The sequence below is a fragment of the Zootermopsis nevadensis genome, unplaced genomic scaffold (genome assembly GCF_977971745.1).
Source record: "Zootermopsis nevadensis isolate Lab colony 2312 unplaced genomic scaffold, Znev_1.0 Znev_ptg000016l, whole genome shotgun sequence".
NCBI lineage: Eukaryota > Metazoa > Arthropoda > Insecta > Blattodea > Termopsidae > Zootermopsis > Zootermopsis nevadensis.
In genome coordinates this window covers 12,742,893-12,768,700 of record NW_028259148.1, presented here as the reverse complement: position 1 = coordinate 12,768,700, position 25,808 = coordinate 12,742,893, and the positions used below count along the sequence as shown (strand labels likewise).

Genomic DNA, 25,808 nt, shown 5'->3' with positions numbered 1-25,808 from the left:
TTCTTCCGTGTTGATATGCTCCGTAGAATGTAACGCCCAATATAAACAGTGGTTTGTCTCCAGTAAAGTCTTTATTTAGTTTGAACGTAGCCTACTTAAGCAGGTCATCTGGACGCCACGTGCTTAGCATATTCGATAAGAATGAGCTTCTAAATTTAAAAAACAAAAATACACCAAGCCGTTTTTATAACAATTTGTTTTTGAATTTATTGTCTCGTATATTATTAATAATAATTTGCAAATGATAATTTTACCAGGGACTTTGTATTAGTCATTGAACCTGACGGAACAGCACATTAATGAGTACTACCTAGAAAAGAATTGTAGTCCGCCCTTGATATTTGCGGGGTTTACGTTCTTGAAAAATGAGGTTAAGGTAACCAAAGACATGCGATATGTATAATTAATAATAAATTAACATGAAAATATTAGTGTTGGTGTATTGTGGGATGACATCGGCGTTCTTGGCTGAGTGTTTTGAGGGCGATCGAACACAAGGACAACAATCAGTTAAAAGAATTGTGAGAAGTCAGATGCTAGGAGCTATGTATTAATCCGCGCGCCTGCGCAAAGGAGACAGAGTAAGAGTGGGGGACCTACGTAGCGATTCACAGACATTACGTGAATAAGCAAAACACTGGATTTCCGTTGCTTTTCTCACTTCGCTGAAAACAATTCAGGGATTTGGCTTTAAAGCAAGTTACAACCACTTTCTTCCGGAATTAACATTCATATTTCCAGACAACTTATAGGACGTTACATAACCTCGGAGTATGATATAGGAACATAAAATGAGTTTAATAACCCTCAACGGATTACGTTATTTGGCGTCTTGGGAACCAGAAACGATTCTGTAACTGTGAATCGCGAGACATCTGGTACGGTGACTAACAAGGCATACACAGAATAGCTGTCCGACTTTGCGAGAGTTTCAAGGTCTGAACAGTAATAATTGGATTTAATTTAATTTAGTTATTAAATTGCTTTCTAGCAACAAAACAAGACAAATAGACAATTAAACCTTTTTCTTCTGTTGACGATAATCCACGCCGATAACTTCGTAGTATCCACACGCCGTCTTCTGAAACGTAAAATGAACAAAACGTCATGGTGAATTGGGTCTATTTTAAAAGTCCGTAGTTCAACTCGAAGGACGGTTATTTTGAGATTCTCATCTGTTTCAGTCCTGCCACTAAACTAAGAAACAAATACAAAAGAAAGTTTGTACCAGCTCATAGTTGCTGACACTAAAAGCCTGGTCTGTCATGTATTCCAACGCCATCATTTTAGGACTCGACCCAGAACATCGTCATCATATTACAATGATTTAAATTTTATTTTATTTGAGTTTTTTGACGTAAATACGTCTATAAGGAAGGGTCATTCGGCAAAAAAGTTAACGAAAAAGGGGAACGAAAAAGTGAAAGGAAAAAGTGTAACAAGTGTACCTAGGGAACGTTACATTACATTTCATTACTTTACATTACATTCAGCTACCACAGACCCAACCGCCACGGTGGTCTAGCGGTTAGAACGCTGGCCTTGTAATCCTGGAGGGTCTCGGGTTCGATTCCCGGCGGTGCCCGAATTTATAACTTGTGTTGGGCAAGGCCGTGGTCTAGGCAACACGGAGTTTTCCTCCGGGGCTTCCCCGGTTTCTCCGTGGCATCCCAACAATTACTCCATTCACACACAGAAGAAGGCAATGGCAAACCACTTCTGGATCATCTGCCAAGAACGTATATGAACAGGTCCCAGATAGAAGGATCCTGTTCATATGGACCTGTCGTCAGACAGAACACTAAATAATAATAAGATGAGGTGGTCTAGCGGTTAGAACGCTGGCCTTGTAATCCTGGGGTCTCGGCTTCGATTCCCGGCGGTGCCCGAATTTATAACTTGTGTTGGGCAAGGCCGTGGTCTAGGCAACACGGAGTTTTCCTCCGTGGCATCCCAACAATTACTCCATTCACACACAGAAGAAGGCAATGGCAAACCACTTCTGGATCATCTGCCAAGAACGTATATGAACAGGTCCCAGTCCGAGAAAAGGATGGAAGGATCCTGTTCATATGGACCTGTCGTCAGACAGAACACTAAATAAATAATAAAATACCACAGACCCATCTTAAGCGTAACTAATTCAAGTTGATTAAGCAATGTCTTAATCAAACTTTACTCAATTGTAAAGCGAGTATAAAGGAAATATTTAGAATAAAGCCAATATATAAACTTCCTTTCCGTATAGACGTATTTACGTCAAATTCTCTGGAACCGTGGTTCCACTGTCAACTTTTTGTTTGGTTTGTTGACAGGCGTAATCGGCGATCCAGCCGATGAGTCGGTCAGTCCGTCGGAATCTCTGTGTTTAAATGCCCGATCTGATTGCACCTGGAATTAATGTCTGTCCATACTCCGAGCTCTATGTATATTGCATTCTCTTATCTCTTCATCTGCCGTAATTATTCTCCTCTCCTGTAAATACTCTGTGTATGATGCATTACGTCACAGGCGCCTCTCGTACCGAGAGAGAGAGTCTCACCTTGTCCCAAACTCCTATATCGATCTTGCTACGTGTTCCTGTCTCCATGGTTACAGATAATCTTTTACTTTTCTCTCCGATCTTTTATTTCATCTTGTGAAGCAGGACCATTTTTCTTACTGATTATATCCTCACAGAATCGGAACAGAGCTAAAGATTTCCTCACGGGATTACAATAAGTCTTAAATCGATATCAGATTCCATAAATACCTGGTTATCTCCCTGTAAAAAAATCGTGATAAATGTTATTCAGGAATGAAAGTACAAAACGCCATATTTCTGACCATAAATTATCGATTCTTTACAATAAATCGTAAAAAAATATTTTTAACTTCTTAAATTACAATTGTAACTTTATTTAAATGCTATATTAAAGCTGATGATGATGGTATCTTTACCACAGTGTTACCACAATATGAAATTAAACTTTCGCTAGCAATACATAGAAAATACCATTGAATTTCTGATATTTAATGTGAATCCCGTATTTACACAATGTACCTTTTAAAACGCAGTGTAACAACAATTATGTACGAGGTGCGATCGGAAAGTTTCAAGACTGCGCGTATAAAAACCCGTACACTTATCTCACTTATTAAATTCATCCATCACCCTCGAAGTAGTTCCCCTGGGAGTGAACACAACGATTCCAGCCCCGCTGCCAAGCCTGGAAGCATCCCTGGAAATCTTTCTTTGTCAGCCTGTCAAGCACCATCTGCGATTCTGCCTGAATCTCTTCTATCGTCTCAAATCTCCTTCCCTTTAGCTGAATTTTCATCTTTGGGAAGAGGAAGAAGTCACACGGAGCTTAGAAAGGAAGTTGGGGTCGGTTCTTGCAAGATCTTTGAGCTCCTGACAAACGAGAAGTCAAGTCGATTCTGCTTCTGGTCCTCAGACAGGATGCGTCGCATGTGGAGTTCTTCCTTTGGAATCAGCTGACAGGTCCCATAGCCTATCCCAACAATGTCGCACAAGTCGTTGATGGTACGACGTCGATATTCGTAACATTTTCGGGCGTTGTGCTCGAAGATGGTCGTCCAGAACGCTCGTCATCATCGACAGAGGTTCGGCCATTTTTAAAACGTGAATGCCACACAAAAGTTTGTGCACGACCCATTGCGGACTCCCCAAATGCTTGCTTTAGCATTTCATAGGTTTCCGTAGCCGTTTTGGCGAGTCTTTGGCAAAATTTGATGCACACGCCATTCCGAAATCGCAGGAGGGTCGGTGTAATGCACTACCAAAACGCCCGTAACTAAGAAACAAATGCTAATTCGATGATGCCGGCTGGCACACTGATTCACTATGAACGTAGGCCGCACCCCCTAGCGGCAGAAGCTCGTCCTACGTCCGGTTCGCCCGCTATTGACACAGTCTTGAAGCTTTCTGATCGCACCTCGTACGTCTCTATCGAAATCGTTTTAATGAGGGCTTGAGCGATGCGTGTCTTCCTCACAAGGACAAAGACAAACCGACTTAAAAAGCAAATTTGGGACGCAGAAGTGCTCATTAGGGGACAGAAGAGTTAAAATTACGGACTTACCGATTTCAATCAGTGCATCAGTTGCTACAATGAAATACTTTTGCAAGAATTCATTGTCGCGTTTGGTTTCATGATTTTTGTGCGTGAAGGAGTTATTCTATTTCTGTCAAACTGTTGTGAGGTCCGGGTTAGCTCAGTCGGTACAGTGAGTGACTACGTACTGGACGACCGGAGTTCGATCCCCGACGGGGGCAGAGGATTTTCTTCTAGCCTCTGTGTCCAGATCACGCCATTGTTCAAATATGTTTCGTAGTATTTCCAGTTTATTCGCTGGGATTTGTGTTTTATTGGAAAATGTTTCGAATAAGTTTGTTTATCTTTGTCGTAGAAACTCACACTTTGTGTGACGTACAGAGATGGCGTTGTGCCGTTTTTAAAGGAAGCTTGAGAAGGCATTAATTGGAAAACTATTGTCACTTTTAACGTTCTTATGGAAATTGAATGGAATGAATTGTGACAAATCTGTCTTGAAATACTTCTTCAAATCAAATGTCTAAATAGATCAGGTAACCCCCAAAAGAGACGGCCAAGACCCACGCGGGGTTATAGAGGCAGAGATGAGATATGGAGGTTTCATTTCGAGGGAATACGGACCAAACGCAGTGTAATTGGAAACAAACACTAACTCGTCCTGTCACTTTGAGTTAAGGTAATCCAATTGGAACAAAAATTAGCTCATCGGATCGACGAGACTCGATAATCTCATTACATTTTCGTGCTCTGTGGCGTCCAGTTTACATGAGCTTATAATGGACGAAATAATAGAGATCAAATTGTGTTCTCTGCTATTTCAGATGAACTAATATGGATTTGGATTCTGGATACTTTGTGGATGACGGGAATTGCTTCCGCTTGACATCCGAGTATGGACGCTTTGACAATTATTTCTGCAAATAAGTGCACGGAAGTGTAACATTGGTATTATTTTTCTACAAACGACTGGTTTGTCACGAGATATGGACCCTAACGTTCATAATTGTTTTTTGCTGGTGTACGCAGTTATTGTTCCGTGATATCTAAAATTAACCAAATTTTGAGCTATTGGTTTTAAATCGATATATATCGCAACGTATCTCTTTTTAAAACACGTGACAACACAAACTCTAAAATTATTCTTTCCTTTCTTGAGTTTTTATTTATTCCTTTGCACGAAATACAATAAAATTAATAAGTTCGTAACTTTCCGTCTATGTCTGATGTCGAAAATTACCGAGTGATTTTATATTATGTCTTGTTTGTGAGTCTGTGTCACATTTTGCAGAAGGGATTTATTTTTGTTTTGTATCGATCCATTACAACCCAGACTTCAAACAAAATTTATATCGATCTTTATTAGTTTATTTCAAAAGCTTGTGTATTTTATAAAATATTTGCGAATTTTATTTGAAACATTTTAGTCACACAAATATCTAAATAAATACAAAGGAAGTTTTGTTTGCCCTTGAAGAATTTCATGATTATATTCTTGTCTTATTAGACTCTGCAGGTGAAGCAGTGTTATTAAATAGCCAAAGGATCATCAATTATAATTAATTTCGTAAACATTCGACTTTTGAATTCCTCTACGTTACGAGCTATTGATGCTAATTTCTGCCATAGCAACTCAGCTCTATATGAGACGAAATTAAAAAACAAAAATATTTATTTCCGTTGTGGTCTTCTGAGTTGTGACGCGGTGAAGTCTTGTACGTGGTTACTAATAGTACCATAAAAAGAACTGAAGTCCGCCATCGTGTCTTCTTATTCTCCTCCATTTTAATATTTACTGTCCGTCTGCTCTTAATGATTTTTTAATACAGATTTTACGACGAAAATTAATAGTTCTTCAGTTTCTAATCTCCTCCATTCATATATTCGTCTTATTTTTTTTTAAAATATCTCAGATATATTAACGAAATGAAATTTACCAGATAGTACACCTCAAATATAGAAGGTTTTCGACAAATTTAAGTTTCATTTATGTCAATGTAATATACTCTCTAGGCTCAACGGTGGTCTAGCGGTTAGAACGCTGGCTTTGTAATCCTGGGGTCTCGGGTTCGATTCCCGGCGGTGCCCGAATTTATAACTTGTGTTGGGCAAGGCCGTGGTCTAGGCTTCCCCGGTTTCTCCGTGGCATCCCAACAATTACTCCATTCACACACAGAAGAAGGCAATGGCAAACCACTTCTGATCATCTCTGCCAAGAATGTATATATGTATGAGCAGGTCCCTGACAACCTGAAGAGGTTGGAAGGATCCTGTTCATAATATATGGACCTGTCGTCAGACAGAACACTACAAATAAAAAAATAAAATAAATCAATAATATCAGCATGCGAACGTCTGACGTGGTAAGTATCGACACTTTATATTGTATTTTGTTATAATAGAACTTTGGTCGAGATAAGGTTTTTTTGCAGAAAATAACTCAAAGAGGTTTCCGTCTTTAATCTAGGCGTAGATGGTGGATTAGGTATTTATTATCCCATTTGATGGCGAAAACTAATTAACTGTTGCAACTAGACGTGTGATATTTTAATTTGTATCTTATATGCGTCATGTTTGTGTTTGATTAAATATATTTATTTTGTACAGTCTATACACAAACGTTTGAAGTTTATTGGTGTTGTAAAAATTATATAATATTAAAACATTTTGTTGTGTAAAATATTATATTAGCGCTCTTAATCGTAAATACAATTTTACATTATATTTTTTTTAGCGCTTTTATTAAAACGACATGTTTCGACGGGTAATACCGTCGTCTTCAGGTTTTTATCAATTTTAAAATATTTTAAAAACTATTAGATATTTGATGCAATATATTATAATGATCCGTAGTTCTGTTTGTAGCCTTCCATTTTCATGGTAAATTGCTTATTGTAGTCAGACGTTATATTTATCTGTGGAATTGCGGTATTACCCGTCGAAACATGTCGTTTTAATAAAAGCGCTAAAAAATATAATGTAAAATCGTATTTACGATTAAGAGCGCTAATATAATATTTTACACAACAAAATGTTTTAATATTATATAATTTTTACAACACCAATAAACTTCAAACGTTTGTGTATAGACTGTACAAAATAAATATATGTGTGATATTTTGTACGGAGATAGATTATAAACAAAAAAAATTCTAGAATTGTGCGTGATTATTTTAACGACTAGAGCAGAGCGCTCCTTTCGGAGCTCCTCGGGGGATTGGTGAAGTTTTTAAAACGCAACCAATCCCCCCTTCGGAGGGGTTGGTTGCGTTTGAAAATCTTGGGTAAGAAACTAAACCAACCCCCCCCCGAATGGGGGGTTAAAACTGTATATAAATTACTAGTGAAAATTGTGCACTAAAGTGTGTTAATTATTTTTATAATTATTAGATTTTAGTTCTTAATAAACCCACCGTATAAAATTTAAAAATTTGAAAGAAAATTATTTTACTCAGTGCCTTAAAAATGAAAATTCATGACTTAAACGTTTGTAAACTGAATAGATTACAGCCAATAGTTGAAATTCTTGATCTTAGGGCTTAACAAGTGGAAAATGTGAAAATAATCTTTTAAATCTCCATCTTGTTGTGCTTAGTGATTTTACAGCAACTTCAGTGAATATTCGGTTCAGACATTTTATCACCTGTGAAGTGATTTTTGTTGCTACGTAGCATTTTATGTGATGTGGGAACATTTCATGTTCAATTAGTGTCACCTGAAAGCGCCTCATTCACTCGAGTGCGTCAGCCCTCGATTAAGTTGTTGTTTGCTCGATTCTATTAACGCAAAATGCAAATTCAGTGGTGAGAAATCCGCTGTAAGCCCCGGATTTCCACGCCCCGCTTGACATGGCTGCCGGCTCGCTGGCTCGCTCGCTCGCTGGCTCGTGCACGGGCCGGCAATGAAGCCAACTTCCACGCGGTTATCGCACGCATGCGTAGTGGATTGGAAACGGCTTACAGCTGACTAAGAGAACACGACACCACAACTTACGTATCCTATTTCGTATTTCATTCTTCGTTCCTTCTTCTTCCTTTCTTTATATCTTTATCTGCCTTTATTATCTTTTATTCCCTCCTTTTTCTTACTTTATATTTTTTGTTCCATTCGTTTTTTATTTCTGTTACGTTTTTTATATTACGTCGTTTTGCGTTCTTCTTTTGTTACTTTTCATTTTAACTATAAAACCTTTCTTTTTATCCTTTACTTACTACGATTGTTTCTTCATTTCTCGTTGCTTTGCGTCTTTCTTTGAAGCCTTCAGACTTCTTCAGTATTTATACAGAATATTCGTCTTGCTCTGCCTTTTTTAAACTTCAGATTTCCCTGATTCTGTATGCTTTATAGTTGGCACAGTAGTTTTTGGCTGGTGGAGTTTTCAAGGGGAAGGCTAGGAGCGAGTCTCGGACTGAACGCCCAAACAAAAGAAATGCACTGACCGTGCCACCTCAGGTACACAGACTAGGCCCGTCCGCCAGCCGCGCTAGCTTATCCACCGGCCAAAAACTACTACGCCGACTTACATTAGTATTTAAGCACCGAAAACCTCATGATGGTGACCACGCAAACTTATGAGGTGGGGGACACCACTAGCTTTAATCAATGCATAGGATTCAGTAGCTTTATGAGGTAAACGATTGTTTAAAATGCAGTTACATGTATTAAAGCTGGATTGTAACAGAATGTAAAGTGTATCGCGATGTTGCAAGTTATTCCGGTTTTATGGTGGAGCCACTGTACGGTTGAAATCAGCGTTGTGTCGTGCTACGAGCATATTCTAGTATTAGCGATATTGTTGAAACTTTGGAATGTTATCTGCTCCACGTTAACGATGTATTTTTTTAATACTTGAAAGGAGGTCTCGTTGCGTGACTGTTCTGAAGCTGCAAAGGCTTTCTACAGAAACCTCTCGGAGTTTACACAGAGTAAAGCAGGCAATGTACAGGGTATCCCAAAAAGATGTACACACATTGTAATAAGGAATTCCTTTGTTTTAGATTTCCATGTGTTGTGTTCACGCAAAACGTGGACGGTAGTTATTTTGAACACCTGCACTAGATTAGCTGGGTCACTAAGTGCCAATTCTGACGTATGTAATGGTTTAGTTTACTAAAATGTATTTATTTTATTAATTTAATGTGTGTATATATATCTTTCCCCATTTAAGATTATTCTACTTGAATCCCAATAAAGTCTTCTCTGGCGATCAGCTGTGTAAAATTGTTAAAATAAAAAACCGACGTTTCAGGGATCATCTCTGTCCTCATCATCAGGGTTCTGATGTGACACGATCGAGTCTTGTAAACATCTGATGCGACTGATCGCCCCAGAAGATTTTATTGAGTTAATCAAATATTCCCAACCTCTGCTTGAATATCTTTAACCGGCCAAAATTAAATTTAACCTCTTGCCTCTGCCGTTATATTTTCGAACGAAAATTCTGTGTGCATTTCTTGCTTTAACCATCCCTGTTAACGCTGTATTAGTGTTTCTGGGAAACGCAATGTAAATCGAGAACAGACAAATCGAAGAGGTGTTTTAAGCCAAAGTCTGTGTTAAGAGGAAGTTAGGTCCTGAACCGATATTTGTCTATAGTAAGTTCGGCAACTTTTAGTCATTTAAACGTGAAATTTATTATAATAACACTGAAATTTGTCATCTCTTACATATTTATATTTTATTTATTTAGTGTTCTGTCTGACGACAGGTCCATATGAACAGGATCCTTCCATCCTTTTCTCGGACTGGGACCTGTTCATATACGTTCTTGGCAGATGATCCAGAAGTGGTTTGCCATTGCCTTCTTCTGTGTGTGAATGGAGTAATTGTTGGGATGCCACGGAGGAAAACTCCGTGTTGCCTAGACCACGGCCTTGCCCAACACAAGTTATAAATTCGGGCACCGCCGGGAATCGAACCCGAGACCCCAGGATTACAAGGCCAGCGTTCTAACCGCTAGACCACCTCATCTTATTATTATTTAGTGTTCTGTCTGACGACAGGTCCATATGAACAGGATCCTTCCATCCTTTTCTCGGACTGGGACCTGTTCATATACGTTCTTGGCAGATGATCCAGAAGTGGTTTGCCATTGCCTTCTTCTGTGTGTGAATGGAGTAATTGTTGGAATGCCACGGAGGAAAACTCCGTGTTGCCTAGACCACGGCCTTGCCCAACACAAGTTATAAATTCGGGCACCGCCGGGAATCGAACCCGAGACCCCAGGATTACAAGGCCAGCGTTCTAACCGCTAGACCACCTCATCTTATTATTATTTAGTGTTCTGTCTGACGACAGGTCCATATGAACAGGATCCTTCCATCCTTTTCTCGGACTGGGACCTGTTCATATACGTTCTTGGCAGATGATCCAGAAGTGGTTTGCCATTGCCTTCTTCTGTGTGTGAATGGAGTAATTGTTGGGATGCCACGGAGGAAAACTCCGTGTTGCCTAGACCACGGCCTTGCCCAACACAAGTTATAAATTCGGGCACCGCCGGGAATCGAACCCGAGACCCCAGGATTACAAGGCCAGCGTTCTAACCGCTAGACCACCTCATCTTATTATTATTTAGTGTTCTGTCTGACGACAGGTCCATATGAACAGGATCCTTCCATCCTTTTCCCGGACTGGGACCTGTTCATATACGTTCTTGGCAGATGATCCAGAAGTGGTTTGCCATTGCCTTCTTCTGTGTGTGAATGGAGTAATTGTTGGGATGCCACGGAGCAAAACTCCGTGTTGCCTAGACCACGGCCTTGCCCAACACAAGTTATAAATTCGGGCACCGCCGGGAATCGAACCCGAGAACCCAGGATTACAAGGCCAGCGTTCTAACCGCTAGACCACCATGGCGGTTATCTTACATATATAGTAGTAAATAGTGAATTTTCCTTTGAAAATATTATTTATTTACTGTAATGCTGTTTCATCTGAACTCATTCTGATGAGAATTAATTGATAGGGTGTGTAATTGTGGATTGGATTTGATTGTTTTAGTATAGGGCTCAGTAAGTGGCTTTTCTGAACATGGTAATGACCTTTGGGTTCCATAAGAAAGCGGGAAATGTCTTGATCCGCTGAACGAAAATCATCTTCTTAAAGAGCTTATTTAAAAATAGACGCCACGTTAAATTATTAGAGTCCTGATAAACCTGGCACTGGTGGTAACTCGCTATGGGCTTAACGACCACGATTCGATTCCAGACAGCAGTAGGTCTACTGATTTTACTCATCATCAAGTCACATTTGCTCCGTGTCAGACACCTTCTTATCTAAGTGCTGTTGATGCACTTTCACTGGCGATAAAGCCACCTGAATGTGAAAATAATGACACATCTTTCTAGAGTATCGAAGTGTAAATTTGCTATCATACTTCTCACGTAGCTTTATGGTTTGTATTCTATCAAAATATTCGTTGACATTTGATCTTCGCGCTTGGCACCGGTGACGTAAGATATTACTGAGGTTTAGTAACCTATTGCGCGGGCAGGGTGAACAGCTGAGAATTTCTACGTGGGGACTCCCTATTAGGGATTCCCCACCTCCAATTATGTTCGCGAAAAGCACGTAGGTCTTTACGTAAAGACACTGGTTTTTGTTGCCCGATGTTAGTCAAAATTTAAATCTTCGATAAATGTTATTAAAATGTCCTGATATTATTAATGAGTATTTGTTAAGCATTTCTCGAGTTGTTTCATGAAGACACACGGACAGACGGTGCCCGAATTTATAACTTGTGTTGGGCAAGGCCGTGGTCTAGGCAACACGGAGTTTTCCTCCGGGGGCTTCCGCGGTTTCTCCGTGGCATCCCATTCACACACAGAAGAAGGCAATGGCAAACCACTTCTGGATCATCTGCCAAGAACGTATATGAACAGGTCCCAGTTCGAGAAAAGGATGGAAGGATCCTGTTCATATGGACCTGTCGTCAGACAGAACACTAAATAATAATAAGATGAGGTGGTCTAGCGGTTCGAACGCTGGCTTTGTAATCCTGGGGGTCTCGGGTTCGATTCCCGGCGGTGCCCGAATTTATAACTTGTGTTGGGCAAGGCCGTGGTCTAGGCAACACGGAGTTTTCCTCCGTGGCATCCCAACAATTACTCCATTCACACACAGAAGAAGGCAATGGCAAACCACTTCTGGATCATCTGCCAAGAACGTATATGAACAGGTCCCAGTCCGAGAAAAGGATGGAAGGATCCTGTTCATGTGGACCTGTCGTCAGACAGAACACTAAATAAAATAGCCTGAAATTTACGCTGAAAAGGAATAGTTACTTAATTTTAAATTAATTATGTCAGAAGGCTTGCCTGTTGTTTTAAATATGAAACTTAACTGCGTCTTGGTGACATATTTCTGGAGCTCTAAGTATCAGTTGTTATTATGAAAGGAATCAGCATAAGAAGTACACTTGTGCAGGTGAACCACAGAACATACATAAGTCCAGTTATTTTGCTCGGGCTCGGGGGTGACATACTCCCCTTTTCTCCGCACCTCTCTTTCGAATTTTGTAATTGTGGTATGCCAGGGCATTGCTGCTTCGTTGGTTCCTGGAATAAGCACGAAACTTTTAAACCGAAGCCCCGCAAGGCGACTCGCATTTCTCGTAGTTACGCCAGAATCTGATCAGAATCATTTCCGCCGGCCTCAGAATACAGATGTAAATGGACCGCAAAGTCACTGACCTCTTACCTTTATCTAGTTTCGAGATGGTAAAGTTGCGTCATATTGTGATATAATAAATATATTATTTAAATCTTGTCCGTCTAATCACAATAAAGTCTTATTAAATATTAAAATATTACAATAATTAACATTTAAAATATTAAATGATGTTCTTTATCGAAATATTCGATTTACATTAGACCATTAGTTTCGAGGTAAATAATACGTGGAGATTTTCTTCCATTTCCCCCACATTTATCCATACCCTGGTGCTTAGGCGTAGGGACAACCAGGGGCAGAGCCTTAACTAGCTAGCTAACAGCATCTGGCTGGCTAGAACTGGCTAAAGATACACTTTTTGATCGATTTTCCATGTGTTTATTTTTAATTGTTCGCCCCAGAGCTGCTTTTAAGACACATTACATGGCGAAATCAACAAAAAAATAATGTATATACAAATTAGCAGTCATATCTGTTTCGAACACCTGAAGAAAACCACCTGAAGATGACCGGTTAAGGTCGAAACATGAAATGGATTCCTAATGAACATCGAGACTATATTCAAGAATTGTGTAGACGGACTGTCAACCTAACATTGCCATTTTTATCTCAAGATCTGTAGCATTTATTTATCTTTCGATGTGTTGTGTATTTAAATTATTAATAGCTCTGCGCAACGTAGTATTTCTGCTGTTTAATATGCTCCATCAACATAAAGATTAATGAGCTGTGCATAACAGATCTGAAAATCCAAGCAACTGCAATGTTGAGTCTTTAATATTAAGACATTAAACAAATCGACACCGAAACTTGGAGCGTAAATTCTGAAGTGACTCATTCTAAACCTTGACTCATCCTCAAGCTAATGCTTATACTGCTATGACTCGGTCTCCACAGAGTCGTTTATGTTAGCATGCATAGTATGAAGGTGAAGTTCTTATTCATGAAGAAGGGGCTTAATGCTGATGGAGTCGCTCTTTTAAAATGTTTTGAAGGCTGCATTTGAAAACTGTTCACACTCCATTGTAGGTTAGAATCATTATGATGACACTCTGCCAAACGAGGCTTGTAAGAATGTGAACAAATTTTAATGTGGCCAGCTTAAAATCTATCCTTTGTCTAGGAATCACATAATGTCCACTGAATAGCAGACGATTTTCAAGACAAAGTACTTTCTGATGCCAACTGCATTCCATTACGTACGTAAAAACTTGTCGAGTCATGTGGAACATGAAAGGAAGAAGGAGTAAGTGATGGAACACATTTCGTATTGCCGGTCACAGGAAACGCTGTCTTACCGACGTCCTGGGTGCGTTTTCTTAGAGTAAGCGAAGTTGGCGAAGACTGACGAATTTTCTGTGCGCCGGCTTGTTTCGGCCATGAATACTGGAAAGCATGTTGGTACTAGTATTCTGTGCTGGCAAGTACTTGCATGGGTGACCGCTAGGGGATGTTACTGACTGGTTGCCTGGCGTGAACAACTGCTGACCGTAAAGACGCATTCATCAGTTTCTTGTTTCTAATTTTATTCTTGATAAATCATTTTGAAATATGTTTTTACGTTAGGAAAGTTTAAGAACGTAAGATGAGACTGTATCCGAATGGAATAAACCAGTTACTGGTTTCGGTCGACGATATTAATTTAGTAGGCCAACACATAAAACACCACAAAGAGAAACACAGTAACTCTGTTATATGTAGTAAGCATGTTAGTACATAAATAAAAACAGAGAAAACTACGCGTGTGTTATGATTTCATCACCAGGAGTGCAGGACAGAGTCATAATATAGAGATGGATAATAAATCCTTCGAAAATGTGGCAAAGGTCCAATATGTGGCAAATCAGAACAACGTTTATGAATATTTGTTTAAATCTTGTCAGTCTAATCACAATAAAATTCCTATTAAATATTAAAATATTACTATAATTAACATTTAAATATTTAAAATATATTAAATGATGTTCTCTATCGAAATGTTCGATTTACATTAGATCGAACATTTCGATAGAGAACATCATTTAATATATTTTAAATATTTAAATGTTAATTATAGTAATATTTTAATATTTAATAGGAATTTTATTGTGATTATACTGACAAGATTTAAACAAATATATATTTATCACAATATGACGCAACTTTATCATCTCATCAACTTTTATGAAGAAATTAATTAACATTTGATTAAATTCGAGGAACGATTGTAAATATGCGGTTTAGAATATGTTCTCTTGCCGTTTACTATATAAAACCTGAATATTAGAAAACGTAAAAAAACAGAATTTTGCCCGATGGGTTCAAATTGCACTTCTGGTACGGACGTATGTCCGCGTTATTCTGTGTTCTGCTGCCCCGTGTATCATCTAGAGGCCGGCCATGCAGTACTGAGTAGCCATAAATATGCTAACGAGTTACCTGAATGTTGCGTCTGAGAACTGAATCCTTCGACCGGCAGGTTTTGCCGGAAATCGAGCCTCCGATATTTCTGCTCGAGGGCCACCGGACGGATTTGGATGGAATTTGATATGCACAGCCTGATAAACATATTCTGTTTCGGCTACGAGTGGTGATAGCAAAATGACAAATGACGGGCGAGGATAGTCGTGAGGTGCTGCGATCTGGTGGCCAAAGTGGGAACTATTGAACAAGTGTGTGTCAAACACCTCTAAGCACTTCGCGAGGAAGACATGCGGATATTATGTATATTCCGGTACGGAATACGCTTTCCGATCGTGTTATCATTGGAATGATGGCTGACACGAGAACCTGATCTCATTAATTCATTTCCGAAGTAATCGGGTTTTACAGGCCTTGTTTGTACGACATAGAAGCAAGCATTATTCTAACAAACAATTGATGGATACAAGATTCAGCATAAAACTACGACAAAGTCTGTCCGTGTGTGGGCTGCTAGAGGTTTGAGGCTTACGTTTGACTTAATCTTGGAAGGCAAATAATCCGGTGAGTTGCAACGTGTATGGTCTCCCTAAGAGGATTTTATTTCAATGTTTAATTTTGAAGTATAACAGGTCACAACGCCTAATCTGTAAAAAAAAGAACTCCTGACGATTCAGGACCTGTATATTAGCAGTAATCAAAGCGAGGGGTGAGATATGTGTTATTTATTGGAGAGATGATAAATATATAGAACAGGGTAACGACCCACTGCAGTCAACGGGACATAAAACTTGGTCGCACATCAGCTGAATCTAATTCCAGAGAAGATCACCCGATGCTCTAAAGAAATTACCGAAACTCACCATAAAATAATTTAGTCCAGGTGTTGCCAATATGCGCGCCGCCGCCATGTTTTGTGGCGTCCTCGTACATTTCTGTTTCATCTTACATGATGAAAAATGTTATCCTTCATATGATTTGTAAGATGTTATAAATAACCAACGAATTTTCAATAAATTTATAACTCGACGGTCCGCTAGTCGATAAGAAGGTGTGGGTCTTGTAAGTATGAGAATCCCGGGTGTAGCTGAAGGAGTAAATCCTAGGGATCTGTTATAATAAATGGGGATTTTATTGATTACTATTTATATAGAAAAAATTTTTGTTCCAGAAAACCTTCTAAGCGTTGACTCATTAATAGAGAAAGTGGGAGAAATTTCTTGCTGTGTCCAGATTCTTATCTGGTGCCCACGAAGACTCCTATGCAATGAGTACCGGGAGAAACTTTTACTGAGATTAAGGAGGACGGGGCGTGAAGCTGACCTCTTTTATCCATCTAGTACCATGCTTAAGAAAGACTGCAGTGCTTAATAAGTAACAGGTGTAGATGAGATTATAAAATTGAACTCGATTGAAATAAGTAGATTGTGAGCTTGTGGCTCAGAAAAGGTTAGGTTATGTTAGGTCTTCGTGGTTGAACAGGAGCTTGAAACAGGGCTGCCGGCAGTTTCCGTTTCGGAAATTGTCAATATACGTGCTAGTCTGTTGTTCTATACAGTCGTTAAATGTCTTCCGTCTTTGATACAACGAACTTAACTCCATGGGAGAAAGAAATGTCTGTAAATCATCAGAACAGTTCGGAGTATATTAGAACAGACCTCATGGAGTACAAACCATGAGTCATCATTCTTGGAACGATATCAACAATTTGAGTCCCTACACGCTGAGAGAAAGGAATGCTGTATGGAGCTGCGTAAGTAGGCCATGGATTTACGCCACGACGTACTGAATTATAAGAATCAATGAGTTTGAAATTAAAGACATTTTTCATCTCGTAGTTAGTACTTCACAGAAGTTAAATGCGTTTGGCATAAGGATAGGCTTCAACAGAAGATTTAGAGTAATGTGTGAAGAGAAGCCTCTAGTTTGATTGACTGATTTGTCGTTTGCGAGATTTATGCTCAATATTTTGTACGTCTTCTTATCATGTAGAACAGAAATTTATGCATAATGAGGAGGCCAGTTCATATTTCCGCATGGTGTAGCTACAACTGAAAGATTTTTTGAAACAATTTTTTATTTATAGCAAATTCACCGTTCATGAAAAACACGTTCTCAACCCACAATATTGTAGGTGGAGGCGTGCGCTTTATTTCGTCCAATGGAGCTACAAATATTATAATGCTTATGTTGGCGAGAGTTGGTTAAAACAGCGAAGACCCCCCCCCCCCCCGACCCAATTTCTTAGGAAGTGCTGATCCCTTCTAAATTACAGGTAAAGTAAAAGGAATTGGTATTAATAATTGGTTACGAAACATAATTTGTGCGTTCCATGGAAGACACATGAAGCCAACGTTGTTCACATTTTTGTTTTCGGCTGTTTGAATAAAGTATTTTATTGTTTAGTTAATTTGATAGTCCCTGGACTTCGGTGTCAGTACTGAACATTCAGAAGGTATGTATTATCGCATAACGGATCTTGTTAACTGCATTTCAAGCTCTATTTAATTGTCGTATCTTAACAGGAGTATGTAAGAAGCCATCGAGATTGCCAGGTAAATCAGGGTATCATGTTTTGCCCGAATACATAAATTTACCTATTGTTTCAACTTTACAATAGTTGGTACTTCTGTGAGCTGTAGAGGTTCTTCGAAACTGTTACATTACGCTTATATGTTTTTGTGTCGTTTTTTTGGCATGTCAAGCAAAAGCATGTATGACAACAAAAAGACAGTTCTGGTCATGGAGATGAAAACATCAGAGGAGCTTTTATTCAGGTCCTGACAAGAGCAATGGATTGCGTGAAAGCTTCCAAGAAGTTTGAGGTTATAAAAAAGACACTAGAAGCTCGAATAGGTAGAAAAGCAAGAATCGGTTTGCCATACGAAGCTTTTAAGAAAGGAGGTGGTTTTATTTAAAATAAAAGTAGCCGGCATAGTGTAGTGACTGGCTATGGACTGGATGACCAGGGTTCGATCCCCGACTTTGGCAGAGGATTTTTCCTCTAGCCTCTACGTCCAGACCACCCAGCCTCGAATCCAATGGGTACCGGGGTACTTTTTCAGGGGTAAAGCACGGCCGGAACGTGATGCTGACCACTCACCCCTATTTAATTTTGAGGTCAAGAAAGAATTGGAGCTATATGACCTCTCCCCCCAAGCACCTACATGGCATATAGTGGGACAGCTTTACTTTTTTACGTAGTTAATAGGCCTATATAGCATCTTGAAATATTTAAAAGAAAATGTTCTTTATTGTATCAATATAAATTGGCTTTAATCAATAGTGATATAATAATTTGGAGCTCAAATTGGTTGCCTTTATTATTATCATATTTCATAACCGCACTCTGACTGTGAAGAAACAGAAAAAGAAAACAAAGAGAAGGTTGCAATACAAAACTACCGGCATATCTAAAGGAAGAATATAAAGGCAAAAGAAGTTCGTCGAGAAGGTACAAAGGTTTCGGAAGAATGACAAAGATGAAGCTAGCTCAGTACTTGAGACAGTGAATCGTCTGAGGAAAATCACTTTTTTTTCAGACATTTTTAAACTCCAAAGCTGGTGAAGGTTGGGTGAAATGCATCTTGTATGGCCATTGGGCACATGACATGAGGGAATCACAGAAGTGGACTGTGACAAATACGCTTGCATGATGTAAGAATATTAAGATAAAAGGTGATTGGCATTACTGTACCACTGTTCCTTGTCTATCAAGTTTCTAGTTGTCGTACCCTGTCACACAAATAATGAAGTGCATTATTTTACAAAATTCTTAGTTACAACAAAGCCATCGTATGAAATAAAACAAAACTTTGGTTGTTTGTAACTTAAATGAACGAGAATCATATTCAGTAGATCATAAATTTCTATAAAAAATTAGTGTTGACTTGTGGTAAATTTAATGTTAACATGCCCCATAATTCCTAACTCCCCTCTAAATTCTGCTTTCAGGTGCCATCTTATTTGCTAATCCTAAAATAGTTTATGAACAGACATGAAAAGGGAACACTGAGATGTGTTGTAATCTTAAAATAAAGGTGAATTTATATGTGGCGCTTAATTTATCACCTCGCCTTGAATATGTATGGGGAAGTGGAGGTATAGCTTGAGACAAATGGCTAGTTTGACTTCTTGTTCAGTTCCCCCAGAAAAATGTTATTTGATCACAGGACTCAGGAAGATTATTACAGCTCCTCTGTTTCATCATGTAATGCCCACAAAAAGTTCACGTGCTGTAACAATTTATAGAAGACAAAACTGCGCGTGAAGTCATATATGGCTTCATACCTCTTAAGTTGGAGGTTAAAAGAGTCAGCTATAGGCTCCTTTCGTCTTTGCTCTTAAGGAAATAAATCATAGGCTAATCATTGTTATTTTCCTTTGTTGTTGTTTTCCCTGTTAAAGAATAATATGGAATGAAATCTTTAATATTTGTAGAGATTTTTCTCAGAGTTAATGTTTAATAATTTTCTTAGAGATTCTGTCAGAATTCATTCAAAAAGCATCTATTTTCCACATCTTATAATGCATAAATCTTTTAGTGAAATTCATAATTCTGTCATAATTTGTTCATTTCTTTTATGGTTTCTCTTATGAAGTATGTCAGAGAATATTAATGTTATGGGGTAGCTCAGTCAGTATAGTGACTGGCAATGGACTGGACGACCAGGGTTCGATCGCCAACGGGATAGAGAATTTTTCCTCTAGCCTCTGCGTTCAGACCGGCTCTGGGGCCCACCCAGCCTCCTATCGAGTGGGTAACAGGGCTCTTTCCCGGGGGTAAAGTGCGGCCGGGGCGTGACACTAAACACTCACCCCCATCTAGTGCTGAGGTTAAGAATGAGTTGGACCTATTCTATCTCTTACCCCACGTGCCTGCATGGCGTATAGTGGGGTAGCTTTCCTTTACTTTTACGTCAGTCCCCTACAGCATGTTCCTTCTATAATGCACAAAATGCCAGCTGTACGCTAAGTCAGTTCCGCAGTTAAGAAATCTTGTAACATTGTGATTCTGATTGTGAAGAATTTACTTCAATTGAAAATTTGTAAATTTTTATGTAAAAAGCTGTAACAACTATGTATTTATATTTTTATTGAATATTAGTGTTTGTATTATGACACATTCCACATCCGTGCCTTGTACTATGAAGGATCCTTGGAATGTAAATAAATTCTGTCCTGATCTCTTGCATTACATTGTTTCCTGCCCAAACAATGGAGGCCTCCTTTTCACAGTTTGTATTGAGCTTTTATATTTGTTTTTCAGACAGCTTGCAAAGTCGAAACGCATTCTTGTCGCCATGCAACCAAAGCTGCTAATAAGGAGAAAAACCAAAACCAGAAGTGCATTCCTTGTAAGTACTCTTGTCTTTTGTTCTTTTCTTTTTGTGTGTGTGGTAATTAGTCACCGTGTTTTGTTCTGTGGTGCGACTCTCCATTTCCTCTAGAACAGGGGTTCTCAACCTTTTTCGCTGAATTTTCGTACTGCCAACGAAAATTGTGTTAAGGATAAAACAATTGAAGTAGCAACAACTAAATTTCTTGGCCTACAAATTAACAGTCACTTAAATTGAAAGAAAAACCACCAAAGAAACACAAATTTAGTACATTATGCCTAAACTAACTAAACTATGAGGACTGTCACATCACTCGTGAAAACAGGAACATTAAAATATAAAATAAGAAAACAAACAACTATTGCCATACGCGTTTCAATCCTCAAGAGGTCATCATCAGTGGAATCAGGGAAATTAATTCATTTAATCAAATGATTTAAACTGGATTTAGAAAATAAATAATGAATATGGTATTTAACAAAAGTATTTCAAGCGACACTGCACTAGATGTTGTTATTCTACGTTGCTTACTTCGATTTGATTGTGTCATGTGGAGAATCTGAACAGACAGCAACAAAGTGTTTTACATCAAAAGGAAAACTATTAGAAGAATTGCAGGCACAAATAGGGAACTGTTTAAGAAATTTAACACTTCTTGCGCTAACCAGCAAATTCTTGCTCTCATTATCATCATTTGTAGTGGAAAACATAGAAAAGTTTCAAACAAACTCAGATATCCACAATATAAGAACAAGATACAGATGTGCCAAATTCTAACCTCACTAAATATCAAAAAGGAATTTATTATACTGGAATTGAGTTATTCAATAATCTTTCATGTACTAAAAAGCCTGAATCATGATGTAAATAAGTTTAAGCCAACACTAAAAGAGTATCTCCTATCTCACTCCTTCTATTCCATCGAAGAAGTTGCCTCAAGCAAAAATTATCAGCTTTTTAAATATGTGTAAGCAAAAGTGTTTATGCTGTCTTGTGTAATTATTTTGTGGTAATGCTATAGTTGACTGTAAATTATTTTCATAACTATGTCATTTATATTTGTGTTAGAAATAAATATTGTATTTTTGCTATGACATGTTCTACATTCTTGGCTTAGTGTGTGAAGGATCTGAGGAATGTAAATAAATTCATTTCCATTCTAGTACAAAAAGTAGATCAACAAAGTGACTCATTTGATGTTTTAAGAAGATATTTCAATGTTTGATGTATCATACAGTCCTCTGTTTCAAGAATTTATTTTGTTGTTTCCTGTAAGCTTTCTAATTTAGAGGTTCAGCTATGAATACCATTAAAAATGTCAATGTCATTAATTTTTTTTTGTATTATTGAAACTGAAGCTTACTGCTGGATGTAATATTGTTTCAAGCAAAATGGAAGTGTAATTATACTTTTTGTTCCACTTACAGATGATTACAATAGAGTTGTATTGGAGCCATTAGATGACACTCCAGACTCTGATTATGTTAACGCGTCGTATGTGGATGTAAGTTGGCATTATGTAAACAGCTTTCATTTGTCCTTTGTACAGAATTCTTCAACTGAATGCATGGTAAGGGGCCTATACAAAAATTTCCTAGTCAAATTTAGTTTTGTTTTGGACTGTTTGTGTATGAGAACCAGGGAGCTCAGTTAGTATAGTGACTGGCTATGGACTGGATAACTGGGGTTCGATCCCTGATAACAGCATAAGATATTTTCTCTAGCATTTGCGTCAAGACCGGCTCAGGGGCCCACCCAGCCTCCTATCCAATGGGGACCGTGGGTTTGAATCCCATTCAAGCCATGGATGTGTGTCCGCATTTTTCTGTGTTGTGCTGTCCTGTGTACGGGTAGAGGCCTTGCGACGGGCCGATCCCTCGTCCAAGGAGTCCTACCAAAAATGTCTATAGATCGAGCCAACGAAAAGTTGGGACTCGCGGTGCTCAGGCACTAGTATCCCTAGTATCAATTGGCCTTAATAATTTTTCATGAACTGGCTCATCGTACAAAAATTAGTAACATGCTTAACATAAAATATTGTCATCTTTAAGATATGAAACTTTGAGACATTTTTTTAAAGTAGTGTATGTTTAAATTACAAAAGAAACTTGTCATTGTATAGAGTTCAGTGTAGTATGATAAATTTTAAAGCAAATTTTTTACCCACAATAAAGTAACATCAAAGCCAGTGTGGTATGCAGAATCACAAAACAAAATGAGAATGGAATCACTATCATCATCATCATCCATTAAAGTTTCCACTTGAAGGGGTCTTTTATGAAAAATCCTTTTCCATTATTCTCGATCTTCTCACAAGTGTTCTGTTGTTTCTGTGTTCACTCTTTGCTGCTCCTTTTGTATCTCTTCTCTCCCTTGTTCTCTACACTTTAATCTTAATCACCACAGTGGTCATTTTGTGTGATATCTTTATCTTTATACTCTCAAAGGAATCCTATCGTTATCCATCTACCTGTTACACATGTCCTCATCAGCATGTCCTTAATTTGTACAACTTCTGTTGAAAAGTTTCTACTTTCAGATCTTGCATAATGCCCTGATTTCATTATCCCTCCCTGCATAGAGAAACTTCATTTCTACTTCCTGTAATTTTCCTATGTCTCTTATAGTCCATACCAAAATTTCAGCTCTGTATGTCAAAGTACATCAGAACATTTACATTATATATAATCATGGGATGCAAACAAGGCTAACAACCTTGCACCGTAAAAAGGAAGACGTTTCGAAACCTCAATCAAAGTCTCGGAGAGACAGACCTAACAGAGGACCGAATGGAAGAGGAGAATTGAGGAGGCCATGGACCGAATACGGACCGGAGAGCCATATAAGAAGAAGAAGGTTGTAGGGGATTACAGGATGAAGCAAAGTGGGAATGTAGGTTTGTCATCAGACTGTCAGGAAGCCGTCAGAAATGTGGGGAAAGAGGTTAGGTTAGGTTAAGTTGTGACAGGTTAAACCAAGCAACAGTGAACGCCAAATTGCGTTTAAAAATAGATAAGGCTATGAAAGGAAAGACGTGATATGTGAAGTATAGCTGCAGTTTTGTGAGACATTGGGACATATTTGAATTGTTACATGCAAATTTGCTGTGGCCATAGGAACATAAAACTACACCAGGAGTGACGGAAAACAATAAAAATGTTCACACTTGAAGAATATGTATTTTGAGTTTTGAAATAACTGGTTGATGTGAACGCTTGAATTTTTTAATGTTACACGGCATGTTTACCTTTTTGTCTTTTGGAAGCAAACACTGAAGGTGTTAAAATGTACAACACTCGTGTACTGCTAACTGCTTTTACTCTTTACACTGCTTCTTAACTGCAAGTATCAGGTTTTACAGCCAATTTAATGTTCTCAAACTTTTTGAAATTTTGTTTACAATTAATGTTTTGTAAGTCTCACTTAATGGCATTCAGGTTTCATTGCTTCGAGTATATTTAGTGTAGAAAATCAGATTTTTTAGATTTACACATAAATATTAATAACATGTTCACTGGTATGTATTAAGTTGATAATTTAGAATTATTTAAAAATTATACATAAATATTAATAAACACCGATGTTTGCTTCTGATATTTTGATATCAATTGTTTGCTTGCTATGGGAAACAGGATACTGTAAGTGTCATAAGTCAGTGGTATTCAACCTTTTTTGTTTGTGTCCCCCCCAGATATAATTTCTCTTCAACTTTGTACCCCCAAGTTGTTGGTGTATAATTCAAGTTATACATAGTATATAATCTACATCTAAAATAAATTAAATGAATTACATTACTGATTACTCAGTGTTTATCTTAGAATACTATATATATATATTTTAAATTTCACGTACACCCTAAGATGTCTTCGCGTACCCCCGGTTGAATACCACTGACTTAAGTAAAATTGTTATTGAATTCTGAGTTTTGTCTGAACTATCTTTTAACAAAGTAGACTGGGACTTTATAACCACTTTGTATAAGTAAACAAGCTATAGGCTACATGTGACCTTTCTTTATGTTGGTGAATCTGTTACAGAGTTTACTGAAACCGAATGCATACATTGTGACACAAGGACCCACAGAAAACACAGTAACAGACTTCTGGAGGATGGTTTGGCAAGAGAAAGCAAGTTGTATTGTCATGCTTACCAAGACTTTTGACTTTATTAAAGTGAGTATTGAACCTGTTTCATTAACAATCATGTTTCTTGTCTTCAAATAAAGATGATAACCATTTATTAGTCTGTTAGTGGATATTCACCGCCACGGTGGTCTAGCGGTTAGAACGCTGGCCTTGTAATCGTGGGCTCTCGGGTTCGATTCCCGGCGATGCCCGAATTTATAACTTGTGTTGGGCAAGGCCGTGGTCTAGGCAACACGGAGTTTTCCTCCGTGGCATCCCAACAATTACTCCATTAACACACAGAAGAAGGCAATGGCAAACCACTTCTGGATCATCTGCCAAGAACGTATATGAACAGGTCCCAGTCCGAGAAAAGGATGGAAGGATCCTGTTCATATGGACCTGTCGTCAGACAGAACACTAAATAATAATAAGATGAGGTGGTCTAGCGGTTAGAACGCTGGCCTTGTAATCGTGGGCTCTCGGGTTCGATTCCCGGCGATGCCCGAATTTATAACTTGTGTTGAACAAGGCCGTGGTCTAGGCAACACGGAGTTTTCCTCCGGGGCATCCCAACAATTACTCCATTCACACACAGAGGAAGGCAATGGCAAACCACTTCTGGATCATCTGCCAAGAACGTATATGAACAGGTCCCAGTCCGAGAAAAGTATGGAAGGATCCTGTTCATATGGACCTGTCGTCAGACAGAACACTAAATAATAATAAGATGAGGTGGTCTAGCGGTTAGAACGCTGGCCTTGTAATCGTGGGCTCTCGGGTTCGATTCCCGGCGATGCCCGAATTTATAACTTGTGTTGAACAAGGCCGTGGTCTAGGCAACACGGAGTTTTCCTCCGGGGCATCCCAACAATTACTCCATTCACACACAGAGGAAGGCAATGGCAAACCACTTCTGGATCATCTGCCAAGAACGTATATGAACAGGTCCCAGTCCGAGAAAAGTATGGAAGGATCCTGTTCATATGGACCTGTCGTCAGACAGAACACTAAATAATAATAAGATGAGGTGGTCTAGCGGTTAGAACGCTGGCCTTCTAATCCTGGGGTCTCGGGTTCGATTCCCGGCGGTGCCCGAATTTATAACTTGTGTTGGGCAAGGCCGTGGTCTAGGCAACACGGAGTTTTCCTCCGTGGCATCCCAACAATTACTCCATTCACACACAGAAGAAGGCAATGGCAAACCACTTCTGGATCAT

The 25,808-nt window shown here is 38.7% G+C and overlaps 1 protein-coding gene across 3 annotated transcripts in view; it reads left to right on the top strand.

Annotated features, from left to right (window-relative positions):
• Ptp36E (protein tyrosine phosphatase 36E) overlaps positions 1 to 25,808 on the top strand; it is a 125,097-nt gene that overhangs the window by 77,199 nt on the left and 22,090 nt on the right. For all 3 annotated transcript variants that reach the window (XM_022082224.2, XM_022082225.2, XM_022082226.2), the window contains exons 3-5: positions 20,395 to 20,482; positions 21,892 to 21,968; positions 24,502 to 24,636. In XM_022082224.2, the coding sequence (XP_021937916.1) occupies positions 20,395 to 20,482; positions 21,892 to 21,968; positions 24,502 to 24,636 (300 nt within the window). The remainder of the gene's footprint in view (positions 1 to 20,394; positions 20,483 to 21,891; positions 21,969 to 24,501; positions 24,637 to 25,808) is intronic.